Source organism: Anthonomus grandis, chromosome 10, assembly GCF_022605725.1.
Source record: "Anthonomus grandis grandis chromosome 10, icAntGran1.3, whole genome shotgun sequence".
NCBI lineage: Eukaryota > Metazoa > Arthropoda > Insecta > Coleoptera > Curculionidae > Anthonomus > Anthonomus grandis.
This window is the reverse complement of record NC_065555.1, coordinates 27,069,402-27,083,114: the sequence shown is the minus strand read 5'-3', so window position 1 is coordinate 27,083,114 and position 13,713 is coordinate 27,069,402. Positions and strand designations below refer to the sequence as shown.

The 13,713-nt window shown below is 35.5% G+C and overlaps 1 protein-coding gene across 3 annotated transcripts in view; it reads right to left on the bottom strand.

Annotated features, from left to right (window-relative positions):
• Window positions 1-7,185: 7,185 nt before the first annotated feature.
• The window catches only part of LOC126741452 (aquaporin AQPAe.a), an 87,040-nt gene continuing 80,512 nt past the window's right edge, over window positions 7,186-13,713 (bottom strand). For all 3 annotated transcript variants that reach the window (XM_050447865.1, XM_050447867.1, XM_050447866.1), the window contains exon 7: window positions 7,186-7,672. In XM_050447865.1, the coding sequence (XP_050303822.1) occupies window positions 7,628-7,672 (45 nt within the window). In that variant the 3' untranslated portion in view covers window positions 7,186-7,627. The remainder of the gene's footprint in view (window positions 7,673-13,713) is intronic.

Here is a 13,713-nt window from a genome sequence, read left to right as displayed (position 1 = left end):
AGATAGAATGTGAAGTTTAAAAACTCTTCAGTTGAATAGAAGGCATTAGAGACTAGAATTTGTTTTATTTTATTCTTAAAATGTTCCAAATCTAAATCCACATAGTCGATAGGAAGTTTGTTATATAACTTAACAGCTAGAAATCCGGGACCACTCTGACACCTTGTTAAGCGTTGGTAAATTGGAACTAGCCTATTTGTGTTTCTAGTACCATAGGTGTGTATATCACCATGTACTTTATACCGATCCCTATTCTGTGTACCCATAAAAGATTTTCCAATATATACACGGAAGGTAGGGTAAGTATTTCCTTCATAGAGAAAACAGATCTACAATCCTCCCTGCAACCCAGCCTACCCAAAATTCTGATTGCCCTTCTTTGTAGTGAAAACAACCTTTTTGTTTGTGGGGCATGACCCCACTCTAGAATAGCATATGTGGCTATGGGATGGAAGGTGCCAGCATAGGCTGTTCTTAAGCCAGATTCAGATAAACATCCACCTAGGCGACGAAGGGCATATATAGATGTTTTTAGCCTTCCGGCAACAATATTAATGTGGGAATGCCAGTGAAGTAGAGGATCCAATAAAACTCCCAGAAACTTAATAGAAAAATCCTTTGATATGTCAGCTGGTCTCAGAGAAAAAATAACTTTGTTGGTCTTGTCTGCGTTGAGATGCAATCGGTTCATGTTAAACCATTCCTGAATTCCCCCCTACAATACTCTCAATTTCCTCTCCACGGTCTCAAGAGTATCTTCGGCACATGCCACTGTTGTGTCATCAGCAAAAATGGTGAATTTACCAGATGGTTCAGTTAATGGGAGGTCATTTATATAGATCAAAAAGAGGATAGGCCCCAAAACAGATCCTTGGGGAACACCTATGGTTATCCCACTTTTTGCTGATGACACCCCACCAACACTTACCATCTGATCTCTATTGGCCAGATAGGAAGCGAGAAGTTTAACACTGTTGGGACTTAGTCCATATTTAGAAAGTTTTTGCAGCAATATGTTATGGGGAACACAGTCGAATGCCTTGCTCAGATCGCAGAACAAGACACTGCCATATTGCAAGTTATTAAAAGCATTTAACAAGTAATCAACTAAGTCTAAAATGGCCATAGTGGTACTTTTACCCTTTCTGAAACCAAACTGGCTGGATGTGAAAAGATTGTTACCCTCAAAAAGTTTCACAAGTTGAGCAGCAATACATTTTTCAAAGATTTTTGAGATTATGGGCAGCAAGGAGATAGGACGGTAGTTCTCGGGCCTATCAGGATCACCCTTTTTAAAAATAGGTATTACCTTGGCTGATCCGAGCACACCTGGAAAAGTGTTCTCCCTGAAGCATCTGTTTTTTAGTTTTGTTACTGGAGCTATGATAATGTTTTTAACAGACTTAATTAATTTGACATTTAGCCCAAATATGTCTTGACTAGTCTTATTTTTTAAGCAATCAATACTCTCTCTTACTTCTATGAATGATACAGGAGAGAAAATAACACATTCTCCGGCATACCCAGAACAGAGAGACTTTGGATTGGGTCACCCCGCGACAGTGGAATGTCTTTAACAGTATCATGGGCAATACGTGAAAAGAAATTATTGAAATCGTCAGCCGTTAAAGTACTTTCATGAGATTTTTTTGTTTTTGACGTACCTACACTACAATTAACAACTTGCCATACGGCCTTAGTTGGATTAGAAGCTGATGAGATGAATTTATCATTGGCTTTTATTTTTGCCTCCTGTATAGCAGCTCTATAAACTTTTTGAAAGAACTTAACTCCCCCTCAAAATTTCTGTTTTTGCACTGTCGAGACACTCCACTCAGCAGCTGTAGATGATCCCGCATGGCTTTTTCATTTCATTCACCACTATTTCACCGGTTGTACTAACCGGTTAATCAAAAAATTTTCGGTAGATCTCCGGTTGCCGTTCGGTTACTTAACCCTGAACTACTACCGACACATTTTTATTACTTATGTACTACTGATGGGTCCTTAGGACGGAGGGATGTCCGAAAAACAAAATAAATCGATATTTTGAATCGATTCAAGATCGTACATATCAAGATCGATCCAGAAGTAAATCGGCAACAAAAGATCGATCTCATTAAAAATCGATATTTGATTCTGATAATTGTTTATGTGCACTTTTTTTTAAATAAAAATACATGTATAATTATATAAAGTATATTAACCAAAACAAACAAAAAAAAAGAAAATACAAATACAAAAAACATATAATATACATATAGTCATAACAAAAATAAACGTTATATTCCTAAAAACTATGATAATAATAGGTTATAGGATTACCACAGTAATAAAATATGCAAAAAAAAAATCACAAACAAAGTCAATCATTAATCTAATTTAGAGTCTTACCAGTAGGAACTATCTAAGGAATGAAGAAAGAGCAGTTGAGATAAATGTGTTCCACTTAACCTATTCCTAGTCTGAGTTAGAATATTTCCTGCTTGGGAAAAAACCCTTTCTGATGGTACCGAAGACCCAACAATGGATATATATTTTTTTCCAAGACTAGCTAATTCACTCGAATTATGATTTAACCAAAAGCTAATTGGATTATTTTCCAATGGTATTGTTGGAAGGTTTAAATATGCTTTAAGGTCAACTGACATTTCATTTTGATTAGTTACTAAACAACTTTTTTCGGAAGTGACCAATTTTTTGTGATAAGACCATATACTATTAGAGTTTTCATTATTGGCAGGGACAGTAACCTGCTTTTGAGAATCCACCCCATTGAGAGCTATTTTGGGTATTATATTTTAATAATTTATCTACTAAATTTATTACTCTTGCACAAGCATTTGAATTACCAAAGTGGATTTTCTTAAACCTTGAATCTAAAAGGGTGGATAGACTTAAAATGCTGTTTTCTTCAATAGCACCAAAACGTTTCGAAAGCTCTGCTAGCACAGTTTGTTTTAACTTTTCAGTCTCTGGAGTTAGGAGGTCTAAATTTAAAATATTATTTTTTAAACAGTTTACAATTGAGATAATTTTGCTGCATGTTAAATATTTTTCTCCGCTAATTTCTTTGGATACCTGTTCAATAGGCTTTAAAATAAAAAGAAGTTCTCTAAATACGTAGATAGTAACTATAGACTTTATTTTGTCAATAATTTGTTTTATAGGAGGATCTTCTGTAATTTTTGTTGCAACTAAATTTACTGTATGTGCAAAGCAGGGTAAGTGTTTATTTTTACCAAAAGTATCAGTAACATATTTGGTAATATTCGCCCCATTATCAGTGATAATAGCACTTACTTTTGACAAGTCAATTTCCCACTCTAGACAAACAGATTGCAAACATTCGCTTAAATATTGTGCAGTATGATTAGAACTAAGTTCTTTTACACCAATACCAATAGACTTACTATTTTCTTTATCTAAATAATGAACAGTGACTCCCAAGAAGCTAGTTGTTGACATAGTCTCGGTCCAAACATCGCATGTCATACATAGAAATTCCACATTTTTAAGTTAATTTTTAATGATATTGGACAAAGCAGTATACTTGTCTTCAAGCAGATTTGCAATTTTGTGTCTCCCAGGCAAAAATTCCCCGCTTTCAATTCCTTTAAAATTGAAAGCGCCATCTATCGGTGGATAGTAAGATTAAAACTAAATTATGCACGGTTAGTTAGAGCTTCCTTTCCTTTATTTTTCCTATGACTGTGTTTCTATTATTTTTACTAATAAACTTGTAAGATAATTTAGGAATCGATCTTCGATTTTTTGAGAGAATTGAAAGACTAGATCGATTCTCGAAAAGATCGCCTGGAAAGAAATCGATCGATTTTAATCGATTTTTTGGGGGAATAGATCGATCTTTGAATAAAATCGATTTGGATCGTACATCCCTATAGGACCATTTGCCATAAAGTCAATTGCCATAAAATCAATAAAAAAAACTTTTATTCAAAAATTTAAAATTACTTGGGTATATTACAGTACATAAACCGAAAAAAACCTAAAATTATTTTTCAGAACACTTAGGGCACAATTTCTTGCAAATGGGCAACTTACATTACATATGTCACACTGGATAGCAGTTTTCCTATCCTTGTTGGTGGGGCATATGGCACGGCACACCTATTTCTTTTACTTTTTTCAGGAGGTACTTGAGGCTGCTCCGAAACTAGATTTACAACCCCCAAAAGTTCAGCAATGAGGATTCGTACATTTGAGTGCACCTTCTTGTGGGCCATTCTGAGTCGCAAATGTACATCTATTAATTGCTTCCCAAGAGTTTTGAACAATGAGTATCGTTTTATTTCTTTACCTTTTGATGCAAATTGGTACAATACTCGAGAATTTACACCTGCAATGTTCAATATATGCTTGATGCTTGTATTTTAGTCTGCGGTCAATTTTTTGATATTATTTTCTTTCTGAAAATTGACATTTTCGAAAGAAAAATAAAAAATAGTATAAAACATGGGGTTTTACGTATATTTAAAATGATTTCATAGATAGACAATATAAAATTTTGCCATTTAAACATATATATCATGCAACAATAAATATGACATAGGCGCACGGACTAGTTAGTGCGGCATCTGCGACACATCAAAGATTCTAATAGATCTCTGAACTGGACTTTATATAGTCTTTAAATTACTTTTATTCATATAAGACCTTAATTTCCGTAAAATAAATATGATTTTTTGTAGTTATTTTTTGGTACTTATATTTTCTGCGTGATATTTGAAATGCATTTGGCTATCCAAAATTATACCAAGATATTTTATTTTCTGGACTATTTCCACGTTATTAACGCATTTTCATGGTAGCATTTTTGTACAATCATCTTTGTGTACTATTATTAAGGTTCCCAAATAGGGTTTTGATCAAAAATCTATGTGGAATGGTTGGACATTAATTTGTCTTTTCCCAGTTAAGACATTTAGGTCTAGCCATTTTTTAACCCATTTTAAGGTCTTTTGGCATTTAATCTTTATTTCTTCCCAAGTGTTACCATTTATGAGACACACACTATCGTCTGCAAAAGACACAATTTCAAAATCCTCCAGATGATCCAGAAAATCATTTAAGTACAGAATGAACAGCAGCGGACCTAAACAGTTCCTTGGGGGACTCCATATTCCACAATTTTTTGTGAACTTTCACTAGTACCAATAGTAACTCTTTGGATACGACCTTTAAGGTAACTCTTTAACAGCGAAACCTCGAAAATCGTATGCTTCCATTTTAAAGAGTAATAAATTTAGATGGACGGTATCAGATGCTTTTCGCACATCGAGAAAAATGCCTGTAGATGGTCTTGGTGCGTTTAAATTTGAGTAAATTGTTGTTGTGACATGCGAGAGTGCCTCTTCAGTTCCTAGGTTTTGCCGAAATCCGAATTGATTTTTAAGTAAAATTTTGTTTTTATTTATAAAGTCTACCATTCTTGATTTAAGAAGTTTTTCGAACATTGTTGAAAATGCTGAAATTAAGGAAATTAGGCGATAGTTTGTGCAACTACTTTTATCTTCATTTTTAAAAATTGGTTTAACATTACAAACTTTAAAATACGTTGGTCATATACCGGTTGTAAAACAGATGTTAAAAATATATAACAACGGACTCAGAATATAGTCAGCAATGTTTTTTATTAATAAAGAGGTTATGTTGTCAAATCCTGGGGCTTTCATTAAAATATTCAGATTTGCCCTGATTATTTATTAGAGTGAATTATGTTCCTATATCTCCTGTACCTCTGTTTAAGGTTTTCATCATTGAGGTGTTCTTTGGAAAGTTTGTGAGTTCTTACTTTCATAGACATTTGAATATTCCTATTTAGGACTTGTACAAATTCGTTCATACTTGTATCGGAATTTAGATCTTTATATATATCATTCCATTTTTCATTTGCGAAAATATATTTTAGTTTATTAAAATCTACAATAGAATTTTTGCTGTGATCTATTCTTTCTTTCGCAAAGTTTAATGGAATTGACATACCTACTCCATGGTGATCCCTTATTTTTGTTTTAATTATAAAGGTTTTAGAGTAACCGAGTTGCTGCACTTTTTTAATCAAAATGTGATCTAAACAACTTTCCTGATCCTTTCTTTCGCAAATATATTCATTAATTAGAGAAATAAATGTTCATGAATAATGTTTAGATCATCTTCCACCTTAGTTCTTCTTTTTTTTTTTAGGCTATCAATATTGAAATTTACCTTTATTTCCTAAATGCGACGAGGGCTGATGAAGTGAAAGGTAATCAGACAGATTTTCAAGGCAAGTATCTAAATTTTGCCTAAGGTCTATATAATGCATTTAAACTGACTGCTTTTGTTGTGGTTGTGGCTCGCTTCTTCGCTAAGAAGCAGAATGTGAAAGAATATTTTCTGATACAACAACTAGAAATCATGAAGGTCGATTTATATTAAATCTACCATTAAAACAGTCGGCTGATTGCTCAGGTGAATCACGTTCTCAAGCAGAGAAAATGTTTTACAACCTCGAGAAAAGACTCCTGAGAAACGAGTCTCTGAGAGTCCAATATGTTAATTATCTTTCAGATTTTTAGATTTAAATACTAGTTCCTCTGAGATAGAATACTTTATGCCTCATCAAGGAGTGTTAAAAAAGAACAGCTTAACAACGAAACTTTGTCGTTTTTAATGCCAGTACACCATCAAGTAACGGAATCTCTCTTTATAATATTCAACACATTGGTCCACTTTTGCAAGACGATCTTTTCTCAATATTATTAACATTTCGGAAAAAGCTCGACCAGAATAACGACTTTCCGTGCGCACAAGTCAGAACAATAATTTCTTAATTTAAATTTATAAAGTTATTTGTTTATATACAAAAGTCAAGTTATTTATCTAGCCAACAAGTACAAGCATAGAGTCCATCAATCCAATAATAATCAATTATGATGGCTGGAAGAACAATACTTTTAAAAACCAGTCTGAGAGTGTTCTAGGAGAGACACTCTCAGATTAGGCCGAACATGGAATATTGCTCGCACATTTGGAGCGCTGCTCTCAAGAACATTTTAAAATTTCTGGACAGCATACAGAAACGCCTTGTACGACTTGTGAATAACCCTGAATATGCCTGTAAACTTGACAGTTCATTTTCATTATTTTTCTGAATTACCATTGTAAAAAAAAACAACGACAAAAAATAAGAATTACATTTTATTAATAAAACTTAAATACTCGTATTATTCCTAACAATTAACATATTAGAGCAAACTTAATTAGTTAAATAAATACTGTATTTAATGAGAATCAAATAGGTAACTAAATTAATAAAAAGGCTACAGATATAAGCAAAATAATAATCTCTATTAACAATAATTACTAATAAACGAGCTGCATAAAAGCTTGAACACACAATTATATTAAATAATACGATTTCCCTCAGACAAACGTAAATTAATAAAGCTTTTTGAATGTATTAAATCACCTAATAAGAAAAAAGGAAATAAAGAATTATTGTTTATTTCTCTTATTATAAATAAATAAAAGCTTTTAGGATTTAATCTTTATATACTTTCTTATACAATATGCACTGGGAAAAATATGCGGCTTTAGCTTAGTGTATGGGTTGCGAGTAGCCTTAAGCATAGTTATCAGCATCTTTCTGTCCATCCAGTCTTCTTAGCTGAAATTTATAAAAAAAAAACAATCAAAATCCAAACTAAAAGAAAAAAATATTTAGCTTAGCTTTAAGCATTCACATTTTCAAGCTTTCAATGTCAAATAATATTTCCTTAATAAAAAGCAAGTCTTTTCCACAACTCTTGGGTGATCAGAGATTGGACGGGAAGAGTGGTTTAATAAACACCTCTGAATTTATTGTTGTTATCGAAATATCCCGAATCCAAAATTGGAAACTATAAAACATCTGAGAAGGTTAGTGGACGATTTAAAAAAAAAAGGTTTCGCAAGAATAAAAAATCCAACGTATAAATATGAAAATGCTACAGAGAAAACCGGCCTGCTCCTGCTATCTCCACCCCTGCTATTTTCTACTAGGACCGATGCACACCAAACTAAACAATCCTGGTCGGAGCGGAAAAATATCGGAAGACCATCCGCAAATATTAAAAATATCAGTAATGATATTAATATAACTAGCAAAATAAAAAGAAAACAAAGATAAGTTCCTAAAATTAATATTTCAGAGATAGCAATTCATCAAATTCAAAAGCCCCAAAACCAATTTTTTACTACAAATGCAGCAAAATTATTACTGAAGGATGTCCCTACTCTTATATGATCCTCTACTCTGTAGAGGACCAACCAAAAGTGTCTCATTACTTAAGGCAGGATTTGTAGATTCAGTTCCTGTAAAAACTCGCCTTATAGACAACTAGATAAGTATATGTACAGCTGGAAAAATACAACCACATAAATCTTCCTATATGAACTCGGGTTAACAGATAACACCTGCATACTAGACAGAAATGACGGTAGTAGGACAGAAATAACATGTTTATCAATTTTCCAGAAACGAATCCACCGCCAGAGTTCAGATGAGACAAACTAAGAACAATTATCGGCCATCCAACGAGACACATGGCAATTAAGGGACAACTTAATAGAATTAGTGTAAACAATAGAGATCTGATCTTCTGTCGTTTTGCAACCACATACTATCGTACATATAGCCTGCGCTTGTAAGGCAGTGTGGCGCAGAAAGTATTTGGAAAGGATACACTAGATCTAAAAAGGAAAAAATATGGCGCTCATCAATTATCGTACATCAAGATAACAGAGAAACGTATTAACCAGCAAGTTTTGTAATACCTGGAGTCCCTCAACATTATTCGTGATCCTCAGTACGGTTTTCGAAAAGACAAGTCTACTGGCGATCTGTTTGTGACGCATGTTTAGACCGAGGCTATCGAGAAATATGGTGAATCATGTGCAATAGCTCTGGTTATTTCAAAGGCATTCGCTAGGGTCTGGCATGAAAACCTCTTAAACAAACTGCATTCTTATGATTTGCCACCAATTCTGGTTGCTTGGCTTGAAAGATTCCGCGAGAACTGATCTATCCATCCATGGACACACCTCGCAGAGGTGTTAAACTAACGGTGGAGTCTACCTTATACTTATTATATATCAACGATCTTCTTGACAAGACTTGACAAATCTAATTTAAAGCCCTGCTGATGACAGTACATTGGTGCCTTCCTTCACGTCGCCCAACCAGATGTCTTCAGCTGACACCCAGTGCGATAGGCGTCGCCAGGTAACAACTCTTAATGCCGACCTTAATATGATTTTGGAGAAATTTTGGATTTTTCTCAAAAACTTAGAGGTTTCTTTTAGACGAAAAGTCTGTATGCACCGCAAGAGATTTTAACGCTTTACAAGGCTCAGATTCTTTGCTTTCATTGCTTTCAAATATGGAACTCTGCACCCAAACACGCTTTGAAGCTGCTTGATTCTATAGGAGATCCACCCAGACAGCACAAATACATTGCATACATATGCCCAGAATATCTAATTAACATATTCATATATGCCAGGAATATCTTTTTATTTTCTATAATATATCCTAGGCATATTTAATTATTTATGCACGGTGCAAATTTAAAAAGTGTATATCTCTCAAAATATAAGAGTTGGAGTGGGTTGGGAAATAAATGATAAAGACTTTTAATTAAAAATTTGAAAAGAGGGTTATAGTTAATATACGATGGTTCTATAGTTCCACCAACCTTTCTGCCCAAACCCTTCACCAAACGTGTTCCAAACTGCATTTTTTCAACTCAAATATTATCTGAATTTAAAGTTGTTGTTAAATTGACAACCTGGTAGTATTGGCAATTATAAATCATTAAATTCTTTCTTTTTTTTAAATCTATAAACACTCAATTTCTTATTCTTTTCCTAAAGATAAATGCGCAATAATAATATTTGGCATATTCGTGGGATATTCCAGGCATATTGCAATATATTTCGTCAAATGAGATATGGATGGCATATTCCACGGATATTGGGTGCCGCCTGGACAGAGATAACTAGAAGCTTGGACAGTTTAAAGCATAAAAGGAAGGTGGCAAAACTGCATCATCGCGGTCGATACCATCACTATAAATGCTTTTTCGAATTGTCATTACTCAAGAGCTATACACGCAAAATTTACTCGACAGGCAGATGCGACTTATGAATATTGAGTGCATCTGCACACGTCTAGGACGTCACTATATTGGTACTTCTTTTCATGGAGAAGTGTAAGTAAGCTGAATCGACTTCCACTTAAACACGACTTTCCCGAATATTACTAGTTTCAGAAGTTTAAGAAAAATATCTACAGACACTTTCATAGCATTGGCGCCCTTTTATGCTAGTGTATTTTAAATAAAAAAAAGAGATTTAGAAAAGACCTACACAGCACTAGTTTAAGGTAGCAAAGTGTTAGCCTGAGTAGATTAGATAGATAATCGGGTGAGCACAATAATCTATTACAGACTGAGGTGCACTCGTGAGTGGAAATTGGACGAAGCCAGGAAGCGAAAATAAAGAATGGACAAAGGCGCTTTTTCAGATTAGGGGATCCAACTGACCAAACAAGTGAAATTTTTGATGCATCCTTCTAGCATACAGGAATGTTGGTCAGCTATTTCATCAATCTCCAGAACTATCAGGAACAGAAGTTTCAAAAAATAATCCCAAACTGGCTCACAAAAATTAAAATTCAAAGTGTTCTTATTGAGAGCCGTGTATTATTTACAACATCTCCTTCTTCTATAATTGTTATTATGAAGGCGTCCTACATACTAGCGCTCCTAAGTCACTCACAATCTTTAATTCTCATCCAATGTCAAATGTTGCGCAACCAGGATAACTTCCTATGACCAATATGACTGCTAATCAAAGATACTACATCAGCAGACTAAACCGGTGGCATAAAAACGGCTCTTGCTTATTCTATACGGCATATAATCTTCACCTCTGGGTCTCACTTATTATTCAAGTAGCAGCCTAAGATATTTGAATTATCATACCTGTTTCATGTAGTTAATACCATTATTTAGCGGCAATTACTATAACTGTAAATCATCTGCTCTGTCAACTAAGATCTCAGTATCATCAGCGTATTTGATATTGTTGATAGGAATTCCGTTAACTTTAATTCCTAAAGTGTTTGTGGCAAGTGTTTCCTGAAATGCTCCTTGCATGTATATAATGAACAGCATTGGTGACAAAATTGCATCCTTGTCTAATTCTTTTTTTAATTGGTAATTCTTCTGCTTCACTTCCACATGTATATGTACTTCGGCGGTTTGGTTCCAATACAGGATATAAAATATTCTTTATAGTCAAGGCCTAAGTCCTCCAAATATCGCAATACTAAATCGTACCTGACATTACTAAATGCTTTCTCGTTGTCGATAACGCATATAAATATGTCGTTGCGTTCATCTAGATTCTAGACAGTACTGGGTTAGCGTTTGTAGTAGGAAAACTTTTCATCCCGAATGGATGATCTCCGTTAACTTCTTCGAAACTTCTATATAGCCTAGTATGTAAAACGCGTAGGAATAGTTTTAACATCAGACTTACAAGACAACAGTCCTTGTTGTAAATCCTTGCAAAAATGTGCTTTTTGCTATTTTGGTAGCGATATAAAAGTAAATTGTAGTCAGTCATTGGGGATCACCCCCGTGCTATATATGTTATTGACAACTACATCCAGACTGTCCACATTAAAAATTTTACAGTCTCTAAGAATATTTCGTCCGGACCAAAAGCTTTTCCGTTTTCCATTAGTCTGACGACGTTGCGAACTACTGTTGATTTTAAAATACTCGGACCTATTAAAGTACAAAGTAGACCTTGAAGTATTAAAATACTCGACTCTCTTCTATTTGTGGTAGTATTGTAGATCTATTGCCATTTAATAAGTCTGCACTATACGACTTTCAGATATTTAACTAGTGCCCTTTATACTCATGATAGCTTTTTGTTTGTGCACTCTCGCATTTTCGTAGAATTTTTTTATCGAGATGAAAACTATCGCAAGGTGAGAAAATCGTTGCAAACCAAATTAATAACACTCAGTATAAAGCAAATAATCTCCACTGCTATAATTTCTAAACAATTAATAATTACTAATCAATTTCACAACCGAATTTGCGAAGCACAAAATGTGCAACATTAGCAATTGTGCGTATTTCATCTTTATTTTACTATGGGTCATTGACATAATTTGTAGGTATAAATACAAGCTCGAAATCTAGGGAGATCATACTTGAACTTCATACAGAGTTCGTCCTCCGTTGAGTGCAGATCACCTGCACTTAACGTCGAAGTGTTCTCTGAACCAGTTTCGCTGTAAAAAGTGTACCAGTACGACCGACCCCGCCGTCCTTCTGCCCGACGACCGAGTCAACCTCAATAACTTGATGAAAACTCTTCCTTCCTGCTGAAGGATGACGAGGATGGATTCTCGGAATTCTGCAACACGGATGAAGATGAGGAAACATTCCAAGACGAGGCCGAACTAAGAGCGGACCTAGCCGTCCTACAATCCACCCCGTTAAGCCAAGAAGAGCTATCCCACTACTACGTTGTCCTCATGCGTAGTGCCAAGAGGAGGCACGACAAAGAAATGAACGATCTCCGCCGAGCCTTCCACCGGACTACCAGAGCACTTAAGAACCGAATAAAGGCTCTTGAGTCCGCCCTGCCGTCTGCTAATACTGCGGTACAGGCCAGTACCGCAGTCGAAGCCCCCCTTGCCGCTCTGGAAACGCCTGCTGAGTCCATCGAGATGGCCGAGCCTCCAGCACAGGAGCCTAGGTCCTGCCCTGCGACTCCAGCAGGCGTCCATGACGAAGACGACGGGTTCCAACCTGTCGTCAGCAGGAGGAAAAGAAGGAAGACCTCGGACCCGGAGACGGTCCCAAGGAAGACTCCCACCATGTCCCAAGGAACAACCACAACCATTCCACTAGTCCTTAGACTAACATTCCACTAGACTACCATGCCACTAGTCCTCGTCCAGCTCCCGAGAGAGGAGAAATCTATCTTCTCAATCACGGAGCTAAGGGGCATCAAAATCATGGTGGAAGCCCAGAAAAACAAATCCAGAAGGATTCAGTGCCACAGGTGCCAACTCCACGGGCACGCCCAGGCGAGGTGTACAGCAGCCTTCAAATGCGTGAAGTGTGGCTAACCTCACGCAACCGCTGACTGTACAAAACCAAGAGACCAGCCAGCTACATGCGCAAACTGCGGAGGTCCGCATACAGCAAACTACCTGGGATGCCCCAGAAACCCCAAACAAATCCTGAAGGCGAAAGCGGCCTTCAGGATTTGTTTGGGGAAAGGATTCCAAAATATGCACAGGGGAACATTTTTATTCGTTTTTCTAAGTCTGTATTTGAAACTTTCTTAAGAAATTTTGCTGGAAATTGGTACTGATGTTAAGTTACTGTGAAATGTCTTCCTTGGGTGCCAAAATACACATATGCATTATATGATCATCAGTTGAAATATATAAGATTATGACTATTTCTACAGTCCAATTTTGCTGGGACTGAATTAGAGAAACATTCTCGTTTTTTTTTTAGTTGTAACTTAGACTTGCTATTTTATGCTAATACATGGATTTCCGTACCCAAGACCTTTGTTAGCCAGGCGTGTATACAAGTATACGAATAAAAAGATATTATTTATGAATGC